General features: G+C 43.9%; 1 protein-coding gene across 1 annotated transcript; it reads left to right on the forward strand.

Annotated features, from left to right (window-relative positions):
* The first annotated feature begins 9,841 nt into the window (after nt 1-9,841).
* igsf8 (immunoglobulin superfamily, member 8) lies at nt 9,842-24,991 on the forward strand. Its single transcript, XM_030051511.1, has 8 exons — nt 9,842-9,994; nt 10,182-10,355; nt 12,978-13,358; nt 14,117-14,581; nt 18,418-18,596; nt 18,806-19,058; nt 19,681-20,139; nt 22,054-24,991. The coding sequence occupies exons 2-8, from the start codon at nt 10,307-10,309 to the stop codon at nt 22,179-22,181; spliced, it is 1,914 nt and encodes a 637-aa protein (XP_029907371.1). The 5' UTR covers nt 9,842-9,994; nt 10,182-10,306; the 3' UTR covers nt 22,182-24,991.
* The last annotated feature ends 736 nt before the right edge of the window (nt 24,992-25,727 follow it).

Genomic DNA, 25,727 nt, shown 5'->3' on the forward strand with positions numbered 1-25,727 from the left:
GCCAAGTGGTGGGGGGATTCAGTCGCGGGGTATAGGGTTACAGCCAGCCTTTAGCTTATCATCCAGATAACATCATCAAGTTTTATACCATTGATGCCATTATATCTCTGCTATCACCCCCATCAGGACGCCAGTAAGACATAGTTCTGTGACTTATCTTGCATCACTGGGGATGAACTTGCTCTTTGTTTTTATCAGCATGCAGTTTACAGCAACCGCACACATTAATGTCCTTTAGCTTCTCTCTCTCTCTCTCTCTCAAGGCCTGAATTGTTATCTCAGACATCACAGTGTTTCTCGACAAGACAGACTAATTTAGCCAGCGTAATAGCCTTTCATTAGGTAAGTCAATGTTTACATCCTCTGGCGGCACAGCTAATACCTAACAGCGGAGCGGTGAGAGGGAGATGTTTTGATTTACTTAAACGCCTGCTAATTGTGCCCCTCATGAGCGCAGCAATGAATTGGTTCCTGCAGAATACTACGTATAAGAAAGGAAAGGGAAGGGAGCAGATGGGGTGGCAAGTCTAATTCTCCGTCTGGTAGAGACGGGGTAATAAGGTAATGGTCTTGTGGCCCTCTGGTGCTGATGTGGTGTTGAGAGAGAGAGAGAGAGCGAAAAGAGAAAGGAGAGAGAGAGAGAGATAGAGAGAGAGAGAAAAGAGCCCTGAGCTTCAGGAGAACCACTAAATGCTGCCATATTCATCCAGCGCCATGACGCCATGCCACACGCCAGTCACACGATCTGCCACACACACACACACACACATACACACACACACACACACAACCCCCCCTTCTCTCTGTTAACACACACAAAAAAACATAAATGTTTGTACATGCAAACACATACACAGATTTATGTTACCCAAAGACCTAAACTTGCATTAGATATAACTCACAGACCCTACCCCCCCACCACCACCACACACACACACACACACACACACACACACACACACACACACACACACACACACACATAGTAACCTCTTCTACACAGGAAAACACACATGGAGATGCACAAACATAGAATCCACAATAACATTGGTCCTTTGGCGATGCAAATATATGCACAGTCACAAACATCTCTGTGTGTGTTTTCTTTATATGAATCCTCTCTCGCACTGACGCATGCATCCAGCCATTTTTTTTTTTTTTTTTTATTATGAAAACAATTTAACAGTTTGTTTTTCAAGAGGAAAAATCCCAAAGCAGCTCTCAGTAGCTCTTTGTGTGTCCTGATTTAGCCATATCCTGGAGTTTGCTTCCTTTATTGCTCTTTTCTTCCCCCCGGGGCTGTCACTCCTCCACCGCCGCCACCACCGCCGCTCCTCCTGTCCCGTACAGCGTCTACACTTCTTCCTCGTCCCGTTTCTCTTCTCCCCCCCTCTTCCCTCGCGCTACCCTCTCTCCATCCCCTTCACCTCACCTCTCCTCTCCCCCCTTCTCTCTCTCTCTCTCTGTCTCTCTCTCTCACTCTCTCTCTCCCTCTCTCAGTTGGACTCATGTGGGACTGATTGAGCTTGAGGATCCAGCCCTCATCAAAGGCAAGTGTGGTTGAATGCAAGCAAGCCACTGGGGCTCCAATCTCGCACTGGTTAATGAGCCCCCAGACCCCCCCAACCCCGTTCTCCCAACCCCGGCATCCCTCCAGCGGCAAGCTCATACAACACAGCTTCTCCCCCTCTTTCCTTCCTTCTCTCTTTCCTGTTTCTCCTCCTGTCTTTCCTGCTCCCCAGCCCCTCTGCACTTCAGCAGTCTCATATAACTGTCTTCCTTCTTCTGTCAGCCCCTTCCCTTTTGTCCTCCCTCTTCTTCACTGCATCTTTTCCTCTTTACATCTTTCCACAGCTCATGCAACTTCTCTTCCCTTCCATCTTTCCTTTGCCCCCCCCTCCACACACACACACACACACACACACACACACACATATTTCAGCATATTCATACAATTCCCCCCAAAATTCTCTCCCTCCTTCCCCCCAGTCCTTCCACACACACACACACACACACACTCCGTCAGCCACAGTCCCTCCACAGGCTCGGTTCCAAACCCAGCCTGGCGTCTGTCTCTCTGTCGGACCCCCTCCTCCACCCCAACCACCGCCACCATCACCGCACTGATGATACATATACTCCCCTCGCTGTAGACTCAAACTTTAATCACTGCATGCATTCAGGCACACGCCGCTCGCGCACACATGTACACACACATAAACTGTACGCAGGCTGGGCAGGCCGCTCGTGTGCGCTGAAGATTATGCACATGTGCTTGTAAACACATAAATACAAGCATGCATGCGCCATTCCGCTGAAATGCATGCACCAAAATGTTTGTCAATTATGTATTAACTTGCATTATTGAGGCAAGAGAAGCCCTGAAATCATCGACATGGGTGCAGCAAGTTCAGCCTGGTGACGTCTGGCCAGAACTGCAGGCTAAAGAAAAATGTTTCTTCAGTTTTGAGAGATTCTAGGTCAGATGGTGTGAATATACAATTAGTATTTGTAGCTTAATAATAATAGTAAACAGTATAGTGTTTATTTTGGGATGGAATAAGACATTGGTAGCCTATTTGCAATGGCCAGTATCAGCTTTAAAAAAAAAAAAAAAACAATATTAGCATTGTGCTAACGGTATGTTTACTGACGATATTAAGCTGATTGTGAAATTTGGCGTTTTTGTTACCTTTTTCAAAAGTTTGTTATCATTGCTGTTGGATTAGGAGCAAAACAAAACTAACATGGTGTTTTGTTTAAAAGCCTGAAGTTGTTTGTATTGTTCTTACAAAAATTTATTTCGGTTTTGGTTATTATTGGTCAGAACGGATATCGATACTGGCCTCAAAACAAACAAACAAAACATGTCATTCGATTCCCAGTAATTTTATAGTTTGCAAAATGTTTTTACAGTAAAATAAAAATTAAGCATCCAGGAAATGCCAGTAAAATAAGACTATATCATATGAGAGGTTAAAAACGTCCATAATAATCAGATATGATCAATTATTTTTAGAGTGATACTGATTCTGTTATAGCTCTCCAGGCAGGGTGTTCCTTGATGTCCTGCTTTTAAATCTAACACGTAAGCAATGAATTCATTTTTTTTTAATGTTCTTTTATTCAACCAGTTCAGTCAATTAATTGATGATCTGCTCTTCAAAATTTAAGTTGGCATCAGAAATTATTCCCATGTGTGTCGTAAAATGGCCTTACATTTGTTAAGTGCTGCAAAATCAAAGATGCTTTCCGGGCAAAGTAATAGTCTTTCTGATTTATTTTCATTTAGCTGCACCTAAATGTAGCTCCTGCCAAGTAATGTGGCTGGTAAATAAGATTTACAATTGGTCGCTGTGAGCAAAAAGCATCCACTTCACTTATGCTCACTTCCAGTCATTGTGGTGGTGTGATAACTACCTGAAAAATACGAAACGAAAGCACAGAGCTGCAGCAGAATTTCACTCTGCCACATTAAAATTATATTTGAACGCCCAGACTGTCAAAAACACACTCCAACCTGCAAGTTGTTCAGAGACACAGGTCTCTTACACTTTCAGGTCCATACTCAAACTCAGAGCTCATGCTGGCCATCACACACAACCTCACACTGACACTGATTCATCCAGTAGCAAGAGCGCGCTCGCAGTGTATTCACATTCAGGACCTACATGGCAGCGTTTTGAAATGACACATGATACAGTCGCCAACAACCATGTCTGTGCTCTTTCATCATCCGTTTTTTATGTGCTCCTCACAAGTCCATGTCAGCCACATTGATTTTGTCTTGTTTAATAAGCCCCATCCCTGCTGCAGACAGTGCTGCCAGTCTGCCACAAAACACTGCCCATGTATCATCACCTTAGCACTCAGCCTCACACCATTTCTGGCACATCTCCTGCCTTTGTTGTGTGTGGTTGTCTGGAATTAGAGGCTGAGGTGGAGGGGGAAGACCAGCAGTCAGACCACTCCATGTGTTTCCAATTCCCCCCAGCAGACCTCTCCTCTCCTCTCCTCTCCTCTCCTCTCCTCTCCTCTCCTCTCTTCACATTTCCCTTCCTACCCTCCTCCTCCTCCTCCTTGTATATCCTTCTCTCTTCATGTCCACCAAATTGCCCATTAGACTTTCTATTTGTCTATCTGCTGGCCTGTCTGTCTGTGGCGTGGCAGCCAGCTAAAGCTATCCTCCAGTCCACACCAATTACACCATGGGAGACCACTTCTAACATTTTAAACTACATGGCTGCCAGAACCCGACCAGGCCCTCAGCCTACACACACACACACACACACACACACACACACGCACACACAGAGGCACCTAGGGTGGAACAATTCAGCGGGATGCAACACACGCATACATATGCTATTACTGATGCATTGCATTGTTGCCCAATCCACAAGATGCGCTCCAAACTGCCGGGAAACATACAGTCTGCTACATACACAAGAATTCATTGTCTTTTCCTTTTTTTGTGTGTCGTTTGTCTGGCACAAATGCAACACGGTGTAAGCCGATCTATATTTTACATATACATATATTGTGATGATTTTAACTTTTGATGAAATGCTTTTTAAGTGGCAAAGTTTTGTGATCAGTTGCATTGAGCTTCCCGTTGTCACACACACAAACACGCACACACATACTTACACACGCATAAAACTGTTTAAAAAAAAAAAAAACATATATGGGTATGACATGACATCTGTTTTTGTTCTTATGGAGTCTCATAGTGTATGCCATGTATATGTTCTCAAACCTGTTTTTTTTTTTACATAATTTTCAGAGACATAAAAAGAAAAACAATCTTCTGTTCCAGAAAGTAATTGACTGATCAGTCTCACACATTTCCAATCCAAGACAGTGACCAAAAGAAGTCAAACGATGCGGTCATATGCTTAGCTAAACATTGTTGTTGCATTCTGTAATAGAGAGAGGAAACCTACAAAACCAAAAGCCCAAAAGAGAAAGTTATTAATATCCTGTCAGCAGTAAATTAGCTGTACGTGTTCAAATTGCTGCTGCTGCCTCTCTTTGTTTTGTCTAGCAGTGGTCCTTCCACTATCGCTGGCCATAAGTGAATCCTCGGTGGGAGACTGAGGCGGCAGAGCCCGGTGATAAAAACCCATGATAGGAAGGGAGCCCAAACGGAGCCTATTTAAGTGTATATGTGCTTGTTCTGTGGAGGGAAGATTTATAGCGCTGTGGGAAGAAGGTATGTGTGTGTATGTCCTGTATATGTGTCTGTGAGAGAGAAACCAAGGAAGCCAGAACAGATATGTATATGTGGACACCGAGGCTGAAATGAGAAAAGATGTGGAGCGAGAGGCAGACAGCAGGAGAAAGACGCTTTGTCTATCTGTTGTGGCGACCAAAATACTTTGAGAGGGAGATGCACAAGAAGAACCTCTCTATGTCTATATCTATAACTGTGCCACACACAGCGCGGGATCTTCTTTACAGTCATGGTGAGGTCCCTCTGTTCAGGGGGGCGTATGCCTCTGCAGTAACTGTAGCACTAAGTAATTAGAGACAGTTTCTGTTTGACTAGCAGGTTACAGTTTAGTCTATAGCAGTCTTAGAAGAGACAGAGTGGGAGGGAGCACACAAAGAACAAGGTGAGATGAGGATGGAAATTTAAAAAAACAACAACGACAAAACATAATAAAGATCACCCATCTTGGTGCAGAATTTCAGGAAATGTCTACTCAAATTGACACTTGATATTTGATTAGAAATAGAGCAGGTATAACTCTGGTTCGAAACAGCCAGAGGAAGCACACTGTGGTGGCAGGCAGTGCTGTGGGATCACCTTTCACGGGTTACATGCAAACATGTGCGTGACAAACTGCGCACCCATCGGCACGGCGCTTACAGATTTATATCCTTGGAAGCGGATCAGACTACATTGTGCTGCGACTGTCCAACCCCATTAAAAATTGCGATTCATGAAAGCCATAAGACCGAGGAAGTTTACTCTGCGTGAGTGCCATCCCCCAGTACTGGTGTATAAGCTCCTGCTGAAGTCGGCATATCCTGCTAGCCGCCTTGTTAACCCAGAATACCCTAATGACTTCCCCTCTCTCTCTGCCGAGCCACATTGTGAAGTCATCAGGGCCCTCATGTTTCCATGTTGCTGTATGGGGAGAGAAGAAATGAGGAGAAAAGAGAGGAGGGAGAAAAGGAAGGGCTGTAGAGAGTAGAGAAAAAAGAAAGGAGAGAGAAGAAAAGGAGAGAAAAAAGAAAGGGGAAAAATAAGTTTAAAGGAGATAGGAGAGGACAGAACAGGACAGGAAGGAGGAGAACTGGGCAGCAATAATGAGGTGTGCCCTGATGGCATAAATCCTCCTCAGTGAGTGAGGCGTCCCAGTGGTTCAGTCACTAATGAGCATCCCGCATATTCGTGGCTGCACAGGACCGAATCCTGACTCACTCAGCGTGAACATTTCTGCACTGGGATTTTGTGCTTTAAGCATTATTATTTCTCCTTACTCCACTGTAAGTATATAAAAAAAGTACAAGTTAAATAACTGATTAGAGTGGACTGCTTTGAAATACATCCAAGTGAGGCTGGAGGGGAGAGAGAGAGAATGTAGCAGCACTGCTTTTGTAGGCCACAGAAATGCTAGTTGGGTTTTAGCGCTGTTTTATTTCACTGTCAGTTCATGAACATTGTTTTTTCTCCCATACAGAGAGAGTCAGGACTGAAGGTTATAAGAATGATGGATGCTGGTTGATATCAGTCGGCCTATACATGACCTGAACTTACCCAGAATGCATGTTGCACAAACGGTTGTGTTCATCATAGATATTTCATCATTATGTATCAGTGTCATTGTAGAGTTTCAGTCAAGAGATGATGAAAAAAAAAATCTTTCATTCTGTTTTTTTTTTCTTTCTTTTTTTCAGTTGAATGAGGTTCATAAGGTCCTTGCTAGTGTGGTTGGTTGGAACCATCAGGATGACAAATGGTTGGCTTTCAGAAGTTCATGTCGCCATCTTGTGGTTGTATAAAACTGTCGAACTCAATGTAGTGATCCAGCATGCTGCAGCAGCACTTTTATATCATGTGCAATGTGTTAACACACAAAAAACTCACAGTTATCCCTGAAGAATTTATAAATGCTAAGGCTTGGAGAAGGTCAAGAGTCTTCTTAGGAAAATGTTACCAAGCCCAACCCGCCTTCATTCCCTCAGTAAATAAGATAAAAGATCAAAGAAGTAGAGACAGTGGGGTGAAGTGAGCAAGATTATGAACAACTTATAAATGTAGAAGTATGCTATAGAGCACATAATGGAATTTTCTTTAATCATCAGATCATAATCTTATGTTCACTTAATGCTAGTGTGATTGGTATCCTCTTCATTTTTTAATGTATATGCTGTGGCAGCACATTGCACTTACATACAATAAATGGCACGTTAGAGCGAGAGAGAAAATGTAGAGATAGAGAGGACAAACCTTAGAAATACCTTGTCACTGTCAAACACTATACAGCATTTTATTAGTCAGTGAATGAATTCGATTATTATTATTTGTAGGAAAAAACAAAACAAAAAAACAATTTTACCTCACTTCTGGGCCCATTTTGTTATTTGGCAATGTTTTTTTTTTCTTTTATATTCTCACAACATGATGTTACCTTCAGATAGTGCAGCCACAATGGAGCTTAATAGCAGAAACTTTTGATAAGATATAATAGGATAAACATCAGTGCTCAGAATCAGAATCAGAAATACTTTATTGATCCTCAAGGGGAAACTGGGTACCTAGCAAAAAGCGAGAATCTTTCTTCTTAATCTCTTGTTGATTTCCGAAATAGCAGGGCTTTTTTTTCTAAAAAATACCAAAAATATTTGATGGGTGTCTAGTAGAATTTTTTGCAGTTTATAGTTATAGCACTTTATAGTTTTACATGATCAAAATGTATGACTGTGATTTGCCATCTGCTCACTAGATACTCTACTACATGAGCATTAAAACAGAGGTCCAGTTCAGTTCCTAACCCGCAAATGCTGACCAGCACAGAGGACCATCAGAGCAGCAACCACCAACCACCTAATGTAAATGTTGTATGGTGTATCAGGGGGCTTTCAAGAGCTCAGCTGTGGATGTTTTTCTCTCAGTTAGGGCCGTGGCACATCCAGCAGGCTCACTGATTCCTGCTGTGCCATGTAACTATCCACCTCAACAGTGGCTCTCAGCACCAAATACAGTTTGTCAGTCGCCTACACTGTTGAGGAGCCAATGCACAAAATTAAAAAAAATGTCTCATTACGAGGGAAAAACCATGGAACTCCTCATGTATCAAAAAATAAATAAAAATAAATACACCTTTATTTGGTTGGCATAATAACAAGCGTGGAAGAAACTAGTTGCATGTAGCTTCTTGTGCACTTGTACTGTTTTTATTATGTTACTTTTTGCTTTAATTTCCTGAGGTGTTGTTTTGTCGTCCACTTTTAAATCACCTCCATTATTTTAGACTCTGCATGTGCATCAGAAACTGAATAACTGTTTAAAAAAGGGCCAGTAGAGCCTTTAATAGTGAACAGTAAATCAGCAAAGAGGAGAAGAGTCATCTAGCTTTATTTTGTTTATTCACTTTATTTTGTATTTCCAGATTTTACAATTAAAATAATCAAGTTTGGCCATTTTAGAGATGCTTGAAAGTTGAAAAGCAACTTTTTCTTTTCTAAATACATATCTGAGTGAGTTTTACTTTGAATTAATTTTAAATGAGCTACTTTAACTGTAGCAGATTTTTACATCCATATTTTATACATCAGTAAAACATCAGTAGAGTTGAGTAGGACTTTCTAATAGCCTACTCCTTCCACTGCTACATACCAACAAGAAATCTAAAAACATGTCAGCACCACTTGCTGTTTCAGCTATGTATTTATTAATTAATGTCCAATCTTGGTCATTAATTTATTTATTTATGGGTGCATTTATTTATTGTTAAATTTACCTGCACATTTAGTTATATTTTACGCAATTAATTCATTTATTTCTGATTTTATCACATCTGGTCCTCCATAGTACACTACCCTGTACCTATGCTTAGGCATACACTTACTTTTCAACTTACAGTTTACTCAGTAATTTCTGAGCTGACATTAAAAAAAGAAAAATCAGTAAAAATCAGCAACTACACCTAATATATTACCCCTGTCTTAAACATAACAAATTCACAGATCTAAGAAATGGTAAATTACAGCACCTACATGAGAAAATACCTCCAGGACTTCACTTGGAGCACCATGAATCTATGTGACCCCACATCTCTCATTAGCAAGTGAACAAACAGTGAACATGTGCAGTGTTGTGGTGATGCCAGTTTATGTAGGTCAGACAGTATGGCTCTGCAGCACCAACACCTTTGACTTCCTCCAGAATGACTGCACAGCGCGCCGTCTCGTGGCTCTTGCATAATTAATAAAAAAAAAAATTGTGCATTTTATTTTGGACGCAGACAAAAGTCCCTCAGTGTGTCCCGCTGTGAACAAAAGGCTTTATCTGCTATAAATCTTTGACCTGAAAAAGCCACACGAGGCGGGCTGCAGGTCGTGCGGCGCGTTGCTCTGTGGCGCCACCCCGCGGCCACAGGAAGACACGTTGTTATTTTAACCGCTTTCAACGCACGCCGCTGTTATTGGTTCAAAATGTCAGCGTCGCTTTCTCGGCCAATAGCTCCCGTTTGTTTCCCTTTTTCAGGAGTTTTATTCTGCATGTAGGCTCCTCCCTTTTTTGTTACCACCCCTCTCCTCCCCCTTACCCCAAATTCACACACATACACACACACTCACTCACACTCACACACACACACATACACACTCACATCAACCCCCTGTGATGCCAGCTAACCCACTGGACGGGACGGCATGCCTGTCGAGGCGGGATAGTCCAAACTAAATGAGGCTGCGCTCTTATTATTAAAATCATGCAGCAATCGATTTGTTGGCAAAGATGCGACGATGCATGAGAAAGGTAAGCATTGCACAGGCTTCCCCCCCCTCCTCCGCTTTATTCACACGCATTGCACGTTAGCTGACACTGCTAACTCGCCATCCCACAAGCCCCTAATCTAAATTACTGCTGCATTGTTGCTGGGTATGTTTTTATTTTCCCCTCTACGTAAATAATTTGACGTCTTGTGCTCGTTTGCTCTGCGTAGGAGGAAGGTTGCTCACCACGGCGGGATGAATTATGAGCCGCGATAGACGACAAGAGGAATACACACAGAGACAGAAATCTGAGACGACATAATCCATCTGGCCATCGGGGGGGACGAAGAAGAGGATGATGATGATGATGGCTTCGTTAAAAACAGCAGTGTTTCTACAATGGAGTGAGTAGAGTCCCTTCTCCACCTATTATCACTAACCCGCGTCCCCCATCTGTCACGGGACAGTGCATTTCCATGATTGTTTCCCATGCCTGCCAGCCCAGGCATATGCTCTTATTAACTCCAGTCTGATGTGTGAGAAGTACCTTGGATTTCTTATAATTTAGAGTGGCTCTCGTGTGGCTGTATTTTGTGCCTCTTTTAAAGCCCCGGCTGTCCAATATTTATATATTCTCACAGGACATTTGTCAGCCCACTTCCCCTGCCCACAGTCCAAATGCAGAAGTGAGTGATGGGACAGCCGGATTATTTGTCGAATAAGATTTTTTAAAATTCTCACTGATGCGTGATTGCTGAGCTGGTTTAAGTGTTAAAAGGAGAAAGGGTCACTCCCAGATCTTGAGAGGCTTCCAGGGATTCCCTTGCAAAATGATGAATGGTGTAGTTTCACTAATATTTCAACCTCTCAGCAGTGAGAAAACAAAAAGACTATCAATTTTCCACCTTCTCCGCAGCCACAGTAAGGATAATTTACAATCACAGTTCACATTTGGCAGACGCTTTTATCCAAGGAGGCATACCCATGAGATTTTTACACCCCACAAGCAAAGGTATATCATATCTAACAACAAAAGTCTCCTCAGATGGGATTCCTGTGCGACAGAATCGAGTTAACATCGGGAACTGGGGTCCAACGTGGATGTGTTTAGCCGGCTGCTGATAAGAAAAAGGTTTGGGATCTCCTGTTGCAGACTGGAGCGACGCTGAGGACTGTCACACAGCTTCCCCCAACCCTATCAATCCAAGCCCAATGTCAATTAGGGCTTGATCCACTTAAGCCTCCCACTAGTCTCCCATGTCATTATCTATGGGCGTGTTGTTCTCAGGCTATGGCTTTGGTCTGTCTGTCAAAGCGCCATTCGTTCTCAGGGCTTGTACAGACAAACTGGGAGTGTCAAAACGCACCTGTCTTGTATTTCTAGTTGTTCAAGTAGCCATCAGTTTGAGGTGGGGTAAATGATGTGTCTTGGTAACAGGCCCCGATCCTCTTTTTAGTTTCAGTTGGTGGGTGTCAACGCTGGCTATTGTCTCAGAGTGTTTGCATTTCATTTTCATTTGGGTACATTTAGGTTTCACTTATTGTCACCAGTTTCTTATTAAAGTTACTTTGTGGGCTACTGACAATAAAGACTAACTAAATCCTAAACAGGGTCATTCATTCTAAAAATATTTTTACAGGTTAAGATTGTCCCATTGTTTTTTGTGAGCATAATATCTCTCTCACAAAAACCAGGAGGAAGTTGTTCATGTTCTGTTCAGTGTGAATTTTCATTGCTTTATAGTGCTGTTATCATGTTTCCTAGGGTAATAAGTGCCTGTATTTTGAAAGGTTCTGCTCTGGTTAAAGGTTGTTTGTGCCGCTACAAGAAAAATATAATTTGGCTATGAGGGCGTAATAAATCTTTATGAAGTTATGAAGTCAGTCTCCCATGCTTCAGCAGCATCAGAGCAGATTGAGAAGGTTTTTTGCCTGATGATGTCCCAGATCAGAGTCTTACTCTCTGGAGAAAGCTGTTCCCGCTCCAAAATGTTAGCTATTTGAGACTCCAGGAATACATCTGAATTCTTTTGAACAGTATTTTTTTTCCTCTGAAAAAGAGGGACTATTTCCTTTTTAATAGCTTTACAAGGGATGCAGTACTGAGGGAGGTACAGTACAGAAAGGGTAAAATGTATAATCCCCTGTAATACTACCTTGTAAAAGGGCACCTGCTCCCGTGGCTGTGTCAGCATCAGCACGGGAATATTTTAGGCATAAAAGAGAAGTTCCAGCGCTGAAATAGCGCTAGTTTATCTGATCCTATAACTATTTAGAAGAGATTTTGGGGAAGTGGGTATGCAGCCAGACAGTGAGACAGACACTTCAGCTCTCATGGGGCTGAAGCGCTTCCCCCCCGAGGCGCTGCCACTGAATCTGTCTTGCTTGTAACCGGAGTCCTGTGTGTCCTCTCCTGAACATTAACAATGACAATGCTTTATGCAAAATTGCCGAAGGTCGGTTTAAGTGACAACCGTTTCCCCAGCTGAACAAAAGTGGAATAAGCACGTTATTTGGTGGTTGACTCTACATGATGCTCCTCATTGGGCGACTCACTGATAAACGTATTATTATATAACGCTTATTCCTTGTTTTTTTTTTTTTTTTTTTTTTTTGTCAGTTGAGTCTAAATGGTGCTCACTTAAATCAACCCTTAGAAATTTTGTATGGTGCATTTTTAAATCAATTTAACATTATGCGAGAGTGAATTATGAGGGCCATTGTTAGGATTGCCCCCCTTTAGTTATTGGACATGCCATTGCATTCCCGCACACAGCTGGCCCAGTCCTAGTGGGTTTTTCCACCACTGTGCTAATCTATTGAATTTCCTGTTAGCCAGTCATCAGCCCCGGTTATTGATCAGTGAATCTATGTGCCAAACATGCTGCAGGGCACAGCTCTGACCTGCTGCATTTGACAGCGCTACTATTTCCTGTTTTTCCTGCCTTGTCTATATTTACCTTCATCTGCCCGTTTCTCTCCCCCACCCCTACCCCCCATCTTCCCTACATCTCTCTCGCCCTCAGTGCTTCAATGTGCTCTGTGCCGCGATGTAACTCTTCCCCCTGGACCCATCTACCGCGTGGCAGGGTTCCCCCTCTCTCTGCCTTGTGTGGTCTCGGGGTTTGAAGGCCCACGTACCCAGGACTTTGAGTGGTTCCTGTACAGGGAGGATGCCGGCGGGAGGCAGATAGGAGTCGTGTCCACCAGGGACCAGGGGTTCCCCTACGCCCCGTTCCAGGCCAGGGTTCGGACGGGGGAGGTCAGGGTGGAGAGGGACGCAGGGGACAAGGCCAGGCTGGTGGTCCAGAGGCTCCGGCCGGAAGACCAGGGCAAATACGAGTGCTACACACCCAGCACAGATAGCACCTTCCGGGGGAATTACAGCGCCTCTGTTGCTGTCAAAGGTAAGCCTCACTTCCTCCTGGGTGTTTCGCAAGCACAGATGAAAAGAATAGTTCTGTTTTTACGTGAAATGGAAACCGGCCTGCTGAGGTTTTCAGGTTCCGTCATGGTGTTAACAATATGATAAGCACGCAGGAATATTTTATGAGCCACTTGGTGCTACATCAGCCAGATGGGTGGCATTTTTCATTAAACAATCATACTTTGTGTCTCAGCTGGCGCATGACGACATTCCTCACCCCAGCTCTTATTTATACTATCCATCTGGACTTTGTACTCTGCCTTTCTTTTGCTCTCTCTCTCTCTCTCTCTCTCTCTCTCGCTCTCGCTTTCACTCTCTCTCTGTCCCACTGTAAATTTGCTGTTCTCGCCCTACTACATACATCCATCTGGTCAAGCTGTTAAAAATATTGTAGTAATTTTTACACCGTCATTCAACATATATCCACTGACTCTATTATGTGTGCCACTTTAAGTTTATAGGCAGGTCCTTCGTTTTGCAGCTTAAGTATGTTATCGTTGTAATAGCCCACTAATCCACCCCGTGCCAAAGTAGTGCCCAAAGCCAATGGGTGTAAACGGCTTGGACACGCTCTCAGCAACCCCATTTCATGATTTGCTCCGGTGTTCTAAACATAGAGAGAATAAAGCAGCGCCCAGGCAACAGAAATTAAATTTGGCATATTTAGCGTCCCATCTGGCCGCTGTTGCACGTCGCTATATCATAATTGTCTGCCTGTGTCTCTTTGTGCGTCCGTAGTGATTCCTGACACACTCCAGATCAGCTATTCCCGCTCACTCACTGGGCAGCCCGTGCCAGAGGGATCGGAATTAACGCTGTCATGCTCAGCCGCCGTCCAGTCCCGGCAGCACACCCATCTGTCCGTCACGTTTGGGAAGCGTGGCGGACAGAGTTCGGGGAGTCCGGCGGGTGGAGAGGTTAGCACCATCAGAGAGATTATCTCCATCGATAGAGTGCTGACAGTGACTCCTGGACGCAGCGGGTCCTACAAGAAGCGGTACGACGATGGCGAGATCACACTGGAGAAAAGGAACGGAGAGGGCGGACGGGATTTGTATTTGATGAAGATGAAGGCCGTGCAACCGGAGGATACCGGCTCGTATTTCTGTGAGGCCTCGCAGTGGATTCTGGACCCTGACGGCTCGTGGCAGAAGATTGCACAGAGGACGCTGGACATTGGCAACCTGACGGTTCAGCAACTAGGTCAGTGTAACTAAAGAGCCGCAACAGAACGTGTTGACATTTTTCCTTGTTGCGATAATGTGCACATTGCTCAGCAGCTGTTTGTTTGTGCAGTGTTCACGCAGCATGCATTTGCAAGAAGCCAGTAATAAAAATGAATCATGGTTCATTTGTTAACAGCCAAACAAAAGACAGAATGTAGTTTGGTTGCTCAGAGGCCCTAGTTACAAAAACCCCAGACATCAAAATACAAAGCAAATCCCACTAAACAGCAAATCATCCCAAACCAACAAATGGCGTTTGGATTAACACTCTGCAGGCCTGATTCTCAGAAACAAGTTAAGTTTAGGATCTGCTCGTCACTTTATGGCTCTTGATTGTTTCTCTGCTGTTGCCAAGGAAACGGTGCGAACAGGCCTGCTCCTGTAAAGCTGCTGGTACACAGAGGCTCTGACAGAATCACAGGCCCTGGCTGACTGTATTATTCACTGCTTACTGGATGACTTGCTGGCTGACTGAGTGGATGAACTGGTGGGTGACTAACTGGTCGCATGCAGGCCCATGCACACAACTTGTTGCCTCACTCGGCCACCGGCTCAGTAAACTGGGTGACTGGGTTGCTGAGTGGTTTCCTGGATGGCTGGTTGATCCTTGTTTAGCTGGCATGACTAATTAAATTATCTGGCCAGTGATTGTCTGGATGGATGGATGAATGGCTGACGGACTGACTGACAGTTTCATCAGCTGGCACGTTGCCAAACCGGCTGACAAAATAGATGCTCAGCTCCCTTGTTGGCTGTCCAGCTGGATTTTATCAGTGGATCGCAGCTCAGGGCTGCCCTCTGAAAGTCAACGAATTGAATCATGAGTCACAGACATCCGCAGATGACTCAGATGATGGGGTCAAAGTTTTGTTTTTTTCGAGAGCCACTGGACGTTGCAGTGTCACAATACAACAAGACATGTTCTCTTAAAAATGCACTGGGAATGTTTTTGCAGTAGGAAAATATAAAGTTTTATATTCTTTTAGAACGGGTAGATTTGCAATTAATTGTATTAGTTAATCGGAGCATTGCAGGAGAATTTTTGTAATGAAAGGCCAACAATACAGCCCCTGGCTCAGATTCCTACCCACATGTTATAGTGGCACGTGCTGGTCCATGCAAGTGCAATACATCCACCAAGATCGGTCCATTAAATCGTTCCCTGACGTGAGAACGAGAGCCTCACCGGGAGTGTGCCGCTTTAGAATGAATGAAATTAATACAGACCGGAGGACAACACAACACTGATGCTACGGCGGAAAACGGTCACGGCGGAAAAAGAGCGTTGGAAACCTCTATCTGTTTTATTCATTTTGGAGCGGTACACTCCCGGTGATTCTTTCATTCTTGTGACAGGAAAGGAGCTTGTGTAGATCTAAACGGTGCAGGCCACAAAGAGGATTCCTGTTCATCCCAGATTGCCTGTTGCATTCGCTGTCTTCAAACGCAGGGAAGTCGGTGTTTCACAGAGGAATTGGGGCCCGACTGGGCTTCTGTAGTCTTGTTGAGATGTTTGTACAAAGTCATTTTAAACAAGAGCAAATTAGACTTACAAGGATTACTGGAATCCCCATAACAAGCGTGTTTTATGATCTCAGAGGATTGCATAATCCAGGGTGAGGAATATAGACGCCGGATGAGTCACAATACACACAATGCACTGACTTGACATTGAGTCGACTGTTATGTTTCTCTCACTGTCAGTGAGCTAATCTGCTTTGGGGCCTCTGCATTGTTTGTCGGAGAAATAATTGGAAATTTTTGATTCATATGATGAGACATTATTTAATATTTTATCAGCAATGAATCTTTAATGAGTGAGGACAGTGAGGAACAAAGGCTGTGCTCCTGATTTATGTGATATTCCAGTGGCTCTTTGGTTGAAGATGATGTTGTGGAAAAGTTGAAACATAGAGCCGACCACAGAGCCAAACATACATTCCACACGTTTGTTTTGGTTCCACTTTGAGGGCTCATTTCAGGCCGCTGGTCTCCAAAATGGCGGAACTGTTTTCCGACATAGCACTGCCTGCCGCTGTATCACACCAAAGGTGGAGTATGGGACCGGAGCGCCGCTGCACGGTGATACAGTGGCAGTGCTTTGGCAGAAAATAGCTGTGCGGTTTGAAAACACACACACACACACACACACACACACTCAGTTTTGTGTCGCTGCTCAAATTGTGTAGCTTTCTGGTCTTTATCTATTTCATTCATTTTGGAGTGGTACACTCCTGCTGAAGTTCTTCTTCTCGGGCAGGAAAGGAGCTTGTGCAGATCTAAACAGTGTAGAGGATTACTATCTGTCTGTCAATCAAAATCAAATCAATCAAGATCAAATCAATCAAGGTTTTTCAGCCGTCTATCCTAAAATGCGGATTTAAATCGATATCAGAAAGTCATAATGACCAGTATTTTTCATTTAAGTTTCATTTTAGTTCGTTTTTTAGTTTTTCAATTACTCACTGTAGCCAGCAGTTTGTGCACATAACTGCATGTAGAACGCATTAACAAAGTAGGACAGACAGCTGTGTCCATTAGAGCGAAGAGTCAATGAGGTGATGCTACATGTCTTCTTATTCTCGAGCAGTGGTTTTTAGTCAAGGTTATCAGCGCGTGCATTGTTATCTTTCAGACACTTTCTCTGCGTAGCTCTGCGATGGTCTCTGGGCCTTGCTGTCTGTCTGATACAATGCTCTGGCATTTCTCTTTATGTGTCAACCAATTATTTAAATAATGCATCCATTGTTCAGCAGATCGTTGTCTAGAGGAGTGCCGTAGTTAAACGAGGCCGTTCTTACAATGGACCAATGTGTGACTCACTGTAACAATACCAGGGTGAGAGTGATTGTAATAAACATTTACCACTGATTGCAATTAATTGAACAAAATTGCACAGCGCTCACTTTTATGTGCCGACCTGTGTCCCTGCTCTAGCCGTGAGTTATTTCTTCAATGTAGTCGGTGAATCATGCATCCGAGGCTTTATTCTTTTAGTCACGATGAAGATTCATGTCATAGAATAGTGCTTCTTGTAAATAGAAATATGATAAGTTATGTATCCTATTAAATGTAGCCATCAAAGCGCACTTTGCTTTCATTATTCAACATGAGGTTACATTTAGATACGGCTGTCATAACCGGCCATTTTCTCTCGTTGTATTCTAGGGCTTGGCATCATATCGATATCTTATCAATATCATAATTTTAGACTAGATATTGTCTGGGATTTCGGACATCATAATATCGTGATGTGGCATAAGATTTGCCTTTTCCTGGTTTTAAAGGCTACATTACAGTAAATGCATGCAGTTTTCTGAACTTATCAGGCTGTTGTAGCCGTTCTAATATTTGTCTCTACCTGCTTGGTCGTAATATCCAAATGAAAAATCTCTTATGAAAGCACCAGTATTCATTCCTGCAGTTTCAGCACAATACTGATGTTGAAGTGTTCAGTCAAAAATATTGCGATATTTGATTTTGTCCATATTTCCCAGACCTGTTATATTCCATTTGATTTTTTTTTTTTTTTTTTTTTTTTTTTTTTAAAATAACATCACCATTGTGATTTATTTTAAACAAATTAGACTTTGGTGGCATTCCTTTTTTCGGTGACATCTTTGTTTTTGGGGTTATCTACCACCTGTGTTTAGTAGGCTAATCTAGCCTATTATATTCATATTGATATATTTATGTTAGCCCAGTTCCAGGGAAGATTTTTAGGCCACCGCCATGAAGGATTTCTGGTGGTTTAAGTCCTCTTTCTTTTTTCTTTCTGCTCAAAGCTCTCCTTCTCTGTATGCTTCCCTCCAGCCGAGTCTCTGAGTGTCAGCTCGTCTCCCAGGGGAGTCGTGACGCTGCAGGTGGGTTCCCCGCTCAGCCTGACCTGCGAGGTGGCTGGGCTGCCGGCCGGGGGCACCTCAGGCCTGCTGGTTCAGTGGATGAAGAGGGGCTCTGTCAGCAGTGATCTATTTGCATCTGGGGGAGTTGAGGTATGGAGTCTTCTTAATGTCGTTGTTGTGTTTTTATACTGTATGTTAAGTGTGCAATCTATGGTGCGGTATTCACAATTTATTGCTCACAGTCAGCTGCTGTAGTTAAGGGGAGTGCGGAGGAGCCAAATGTGTTTTAAAATTTCTCTGTTTGCAGGAATCCATTTTGAGTGTACAGTCGAATAATACGTTCTGTGGTTTGTTCTGAGGTGGAGGTGGCCCGGATAAGCCCAGACGGCGTGGTGAGCTGGGGGGACGACCTCAGCCGAGCCAGCGGGGGCTCCATGGAGAAAGTGGCGGACGGGAAATACTCTCTGAAGCTGTTCTCGGCTCGGCCCTCCGATTCAGGGGTGTATCGGTGTGCCGTGAGTGTGTACGCTGGACGGAGGAACCCGGGCCCGTCTACTGCCGCCACCCTCACCCAGAGGTCTGAGGGAGTCACCGTCAACCTCAAGACAAAAGGTGAGAGGCAGTGAATGTCGAAAAACAGACTTCAGCTGAGGAATCGGGGCCCGACTGGGCTCTTGTAGTCTTGTTGAGATGTTTGCACAAAGTCAGTTGAAACAAGAGCAAATTAGACTTAGAAGGATTATTGGAATCCCCATAACAAGCGTGTTTTATGATCTCAGAGGATTGCATAATCCAGGGTGAGGAATATAGACGCCGGATGAGTCACAATACACACAATGCACTGACTTGACATTGAGTCGACTGTTATGTTTCTCTCACTGTCAATGAGCTAATCTGCTTTGGGACCTATGTATTGTTTGCCAGAGAAATAATTGAAAATTCTTGATTTATATTATTACACATTATTCAATATTAGCAATGAATATGTGATATTTGAGTGGTTCTTTGGTTGGTCAAATTACTTTAAATCAGCTGAGCTCAAAAACGACATTTTGCTTCTTGCTGAAAGAAGATGATGTTGGAGAAAATTTGAAACGGCCACCTGATTAGAGAACCAAACATGCCTTCTCACTTTCCACCTGTTTTAGATAACTTTTAAGTCAGATACGTCCACCTTACCCTCACAGGAAACAAACAGGAACTGTTATCTGAGCGATATCTCTGCTTTCTGCAGACGTGGTGGTTTCAGCTGTGGCCGAGCTGCCTCGTGGTCCCCTGCTGAAACGAGGTAGCACCATCACCCTGATCTGCAACGTCACCGTGACAACCACAGGCCCCACCGAGGTACAGGTGCAGTGGGTGCGGCAGCCGATCCCGGAGCCAGTGATCACCAAAAGAGAGAACGCACCAGCCGAGCCGCCTTCTCCCCGCCCCCCGGTGGAGGACAAACCGAGGCTGGTAGCGGCTCTGACGTACGAGGGCGTCGCACAGATCTACGCCAACGGCAGCGAGGTCAGCATCGACCGGCTGTCAGCCAGCAGCTACAGACTGAGGGTCCACTCAGCCGCCACGGATGACCAGGGCCTGTATGTGTGCCAGGCCGAGGTGTGGGGGCAGGACCCGCACGGAGGCTGGTACAACACGGGGGCCAAAGCCGAGTCGTCTGCCGTGACCGTTTACTTGTACGCTCGAGGTAAGAGTCTGCTGTCGGTGTCTGCATCTGTGTATATCAAAGACCATAATCATGGAGGATAATGGTGAAAGAAAAGAAACAGAGCCCCCCTTTACCTCTGGCATTAACATGCATCTCGGATTGTGTGTGTAGATATGATTTACATGGATAATATTTACACCTCACACTGAGGGCCGTTTCTCACCTATTTGTCCCTTTCAGAGTGAAATCTATACCTTTAGTCTGATTTGGTTTCACACTGATCAAATTTAAGCAGACCAGAAAACAGAAAACATTTCCTGAGGACGTGAGCAGGGGCATGGCTGGAAATGCACGTGCAAAAGTCTTAGAAAGTAAACAGACCTTTTGCAAGTCCGGAGGGGATTCATGGAAATCAGCTGAGAGCAGACAACACAAAGCCAGTGTCGAGGTGATGTGTGAAGATACTGGCAGTGATCTTGCCGTGGTGTTGCCCGGTGTGAACGCTTGTTAAGGCTTCGGGTTGTGAAAAATGTGCTGAGCCACTCTCCACAGAGGACAGGAGGAGCGTCACCTCACTTGCTCTCAATATCCTGACAACACATTTTTGGCTTTGTTGCTGCTCAAGCTGTTTGCCTGTGTTTCCTGGTCGGATCCCACTGCTTAGGTTTATTTTCATTTAAGTTTTTGTTAAAAGCGACTACAAGGAGCTTTCAGCAGGTTACGAAACAGTCTCAGTTTAGTACTGATGCCTCTGTATGAGCTGCATAAGCAAACGAGACCATCAGCGAGAAGAAGGCTGTTTGTATAAATTCACTCTAAATGCATGTCACCAGGTCAGTGTCCCCGCAGAGTTTGACAAAACGATTTGCAGACATGCCATCCTCATTCTGGGAAGCAGTACCGGTTTTGTCCACAGGAGCCGCCAAAATCAACACAAAATCAAAGTTCCTCGTAGTTGCTTTAGTGTCAGTGGGAGACACATTGCAGACTCCAAAAGTGACTCAGGCTGCATTTTTTTAGTTGTCTGTCGGTCAGAGCAGAGGCACTGTCTTTTTAATCAAAGCTGCCCTTTACAGCGGCTCCATCATGCATCACTCCAGCCTGGCCTTCTAATACTTCTAATATTTCTCTTTTATGACCGGTACTTTATGGAACTGTGTGCAAACCTGCATGTATAATTGTTATGGTCTTGCTCGTGTCACTTCAACTTTGCAGAGATACTATTATTTTATTGTCCGTAAATAATATTTGATTCAGTCGCTACATCTGGATTTTGAGGGTTGAACTTGATTTCATGCTTTTGAATCTTCAGCCAGAACACAACAAAAACGGGACCCGACTGGAAACACGTGGCGCCATCGTGTGCGTTGCCGATGTGCTGCTCGTACACTCATAAAGTTGATCTATCCGTGTGTCTCTCGCGGCCACCGCTTTGGTGTCTTTGCACTCTATCCCTTTACAATCCAGCCACCAAGAATGCATGTTAATACAAGACATAAAAGGGGTCAAAGACATTTTCTGTCCAGGCAGACTGGCCTATAATGAGGTCTCATGAAATTACAGCAAAGGGATACATCCAGCTCAGTGCACTTGATCAGCTTTACATAAATTATGGGTCTCAAAAGGAGTTGATGCCCTTCTTTGTGGTCCACATATCAGCGGAGACTAAATTTACTCAGTTTGAGTGCAAATGCCAGACATCAAGACATCCTGAGCTGTAATTGGATTATAGAAATGAAAGAGTTGTAGTCATTTTGTTGTTTGTGTACATACAGGGTTAGGCTTAGTCAACCCTGCTGTGTATGTGCAGCAGAGATATAGAGATTACAGCTAATCCCGCTGTGTCCTTTTCACTTCAGGTAGACAAACAGTGAATCTTTTGTTAGAGAGTTTTGCTGCACCATCACAAACTGTCCTCCTTTATTGTCCTCTCTCTTGTCCTCTCTTTCCCAGTTGCTGATCTCCTCCTCATCCCTTTGGTTATCGGCGTCTCCTCGTCCCTGTTTGTGGGCATCGTCATCATCGCCACGGTAACCTGTTGCTTCATGAAGCGCCTGGCAAAACAGCGTGCTCGGAAATAGGCGTCCCGCTCCGTTGCCTGTCTGAAATCTGAATGTTTGTGGAGGGGCAGAAGACGGGACACGTGGAACGGAATGGATAAAACGGTCAAGAAATGACTTTGAGACAAAGTGAAGTTTTTTCCTTGTTTGCTCATTTTCCATATCCTCGCATACACCCGTTTTAACAACACATGCCAAAAATCACTTTTTTTAATCTTCTTGTCTTTTTATATCAAACCCATTATTTTTACTTTCCTTAAAAACAGTACATTTTTAGTGGGTGCAGCATCGCATACCGGTAGGCTTCCATAAAATCCCAACCAGCAAAATCTGATTTTTGAACAGTGAATCTCCTACACTCTGAATGCAGGTCCACTTCTTCAGAGTAATTTCCCATGTTTGCTTTGTTCGAGTGCATCCAACATTTGAGCGAATCCTCCCCACCCTCCTTTTTCTTTCGTGAATATAGTCCATCACAGAAGCCGGACACACTCAAACTGCCGTTTCCTGTTGTCTTTTAAGAAATGGACGTGTGTATATTTATTCGTGAAGAGGTCAAGAGTAAAGACGTTACCACAAGCGAGTTTCAGAAACCACCTCAAGGACACTGCAGAAGTGAAAAAGCATCGGTCCCTTGGAAAAGCCAAGAAAACTGCCCGCTCAGAGGTCACGGTTTGATTTTCATTTAGAACGGTACCAAATACCGTTGAGTCCCTCTGGTGTTTTCTGAGATCAACCTGAATCAGTTGATGGTACTTCTCTGAGCTGGGAAAAATGTCACTCTCGTTAAATTATTCAGGTGGCAGGCTAAATGATCTTTACTCTGGTACTTTACAGCGAACAAAGAATATTTTTTTTTTTTGTCTTTCCGCGTTGTTGCTAACGGTTAAGACTCTTACTCTAAATGTCTCTGCTCAAACGGCATGCTGTTTTATTGCGAAGCCAGTGATGTCTCAATGTCCATGCATGGTCAGCCCGCTCTCACTGCCACTGTCAGACAGTCACATGAATGCTGATGTGCGCGGAAACTCAGTATGAGGATAGAGACCTTCCACTGCCTGCAGACCAGCGCAGCCCCGCTCTGCATTTAAACAAAGTCTCTGTCTGCAACTTAATAAGGAAGGAGCTGCCCAGGGACTCTCTAATGCCAAGACCGGTTGCTTGCCACTCTAAACAAAACCTCTGTCCTCGCCCGTCGCTCTGTTGTGAATTCTCTGTACATACTTGTATACATTCGACAAAGAGATATAGAAGAGAGATCCATTGTGCGCCCAGCTGAAGTATGTAAATACTCCGCAGAGTTCAGCTGTTTTATTTTACTTAATGTAAAAAGCAAGACTGTACTTGAATCATCGTGTTTGTCTTTGGCGAGACGTGAGTTTAACATTCTGCAGCAGTCTGTTCGGTTCTTTTGAAGCACTTGGACCAAAATGGGACTGGGACCAAAGCCCCCTTGGTATCCTTTTACTTGATTTTTTTTTTTTTTTTTTGTTTTCGGTTGACAAGTCACTTTGCTGTACTTGAGCGAGTACTTTTGAATTGTTCTCAATTGATGGCTCCTTTTTGCTGTTGTCAAGTGGCTGAGGTGGAGCAACAGTGCTGTGAATAACAAATTCCCTGTTTGTGTGCTGTGATGTGTAACACACAAACAGGAAGCGTGTTGTGTTCTGGGTAAATGTCCTCAGCCGTGCAGTCACATGACCAGACAGGGTTTAGGGGGTCTCATTATCGTTGACATGATATTTATCATGTGGCTTAGGCCCAGGCATTTTTTGTTAGTGCCAACACTTGTGACTGCTTCCCTCTGCTAGCCTGCAGACACCAATCCAACAAACAGATACTTTGTGTCTGCGCATTGAAAATACGAATGAAATCCGTCCTCCTGTCCCTCTCAAAGTAACACTCTAGAAAAGTTTGATCATGCATAATAACGATTTAAGATTGGATTCATGCTCATGGGAAAGTGTGATTGCGTTTTCCTATCCAATCTGAGGCTCTCGCTGCAAATGCCCCAGGCTGTCGTCTCTAGCTTTTATTCTGCACTGAGACATACAATCCTCTCTAGTTTTCTGTCTGTGCCCTCTTTCTCTCCGTTTCTCTGTGAGAGTTCCTCTAAATCTGCCTTTCCCTCCCAAACCTGCGCTCTCTAAACCCCCGATTATAAATGTTGTTCATGAACATTACGGAATAAAATCACAGCTCTGCTTGCTTCCTGAGCCACTTTGTTCCAGATCAACTACTCAAAGCTGATTTGTTCCCCCACATACCCACCCCCCACGTGATTACACGCGTGCACACGCACACACACACTTGCACATGCACGTGCACGCGCAGTAGCATCAGCACAGTGCTAGCTGACATTTCAGAGTGGAAGTAACTGAGTATCTGCGTGTTCACTGGTCTCTAATCCTCGTGTTTATGGTTGCAGTGTGCGTCCCGCCGCCCTTCCCCCCTCTCTCACTGTGTTACAGTGTCAGTGTGGCTTGCATTTGATTCATTTAAATCTCTGTCCCTTGACGGCATCGGCCACTTCTCACAATGGTGTTGCTATTCTGTTGCACTGTGTTATGTGACGAAGGCATAACATGTTCACAGGACAAAACTGCTGTCAATGTCGTGCTTAGTTTGAGGACGTATTAACCACTTTAACGAAGGTGTTATGTTTTGTATGAATTGTTTACTTATGCTTTAATACCACTGTTCCTGTTTTCAATTTGCAGCCACTGAAATATACAAATGGAGGTCATGTTCAGTTTGTTTTGTTATGGTGCTTTGGCAAAGCTGCCATTTGATAAACCAATAAACCACTCTGGATTTATAATGTTACTGTTGCACGTGTGTGTTGGAGTATTTTTTTTTTCCCTCCTAGTGCTAAAACAAAAGTGCTCAAATCAGAGCGAGCGGAGGAATCACAGATCATTCTGCAGTTTTGCGGGTAAGGAAATACTCCAGTCGGTCTGAAAAAGCGTTCATGTAATCGCTGAGGATTTTTCCATCGATGAAAAGCAGTCACTTTTTTGTGGTTGCTGCACTTTCAAAGTCAGGCCCAGCCAAGCAGAGGCTCAAGTTAACTCCAAAAGAAAAACACGGGCTTCATTTCAGCCCAGGAGAGCACCACTGGCCTCGGCCTGTACCTTTATGTTTTTGGCCTAGTAACATCAAAAGTAATGGAGAACGGGACAAAAGTGCAGAAAATTTTGTTTTTGGCTTGTAAGATTCACAGGAAACTGCAAAAGCGTGTTTTTTTGACATAACTTCATAGGATGCAGTTTGGTCATGAATTTATGTGATGCCACTTTCCTACCAGCTGTTCCCACGGTTGTGCCTGGGAATAAGTGTGTGTGTGTATACATATACAGGGTGACCCAAAAAAACGGGAACTTTTTAACAATCCAATAAAACCAAGAGTGATGGAAGAAAAATATTTTATTCATAGTAACTGAAACCTGAAAACATGCCATTTAAGAAACAATGATGGAATTTTCATTTTTTAAAAATTGTGCTGCCACTTGCTCATGTTTGCCAATACGCACTTCAAAAATTCCCATTTTTTGGGTCACCCTGTAT

The sequence above is a fragment of the Myripristis murdjan genome, chromosome 5 (genome assembly GCF_902150065.1).
Source record: "Myripristis murdjan chromosome 5, fMyrMur1.1, whole genome shotgun sequence".
Taxonomy (NCBI): domain Eukaryota; kingdom Metazoa; phylum Chordata; class Actinopteri; order Holocentriformes; family Holocentridae; genus Myripristis; species Myripristis murdjan.

What these genes read in the sequence shown, in the direction of transcription:
- igsf8 (XM_030051511.1), top strand. Translation starts at nt 10,307, where the DNA reads ATGATGATGATGATGGCTTCGTTAAAAACAGCAGTGTTTCTACAATGG. An exon ending in AGCAGTGTTTCTACAATGGA is followed by an intron (nt 10,356 to 12,977) that starts GTGAGTAGAGTC and finishes TCTCGCCCTCAG; the next exon opens with TGCTTCAATGTGCTCTGTGC. An exon ending in CGTCAACCTCAAGACAAAAG is followed by an intron (nt 19,059 to 19,680) that starts GTGAGAGGCAGT and finishes TGCTTTCTGCAG; the next exon opens with ACGTGGTGGTTTCAGCTGTG.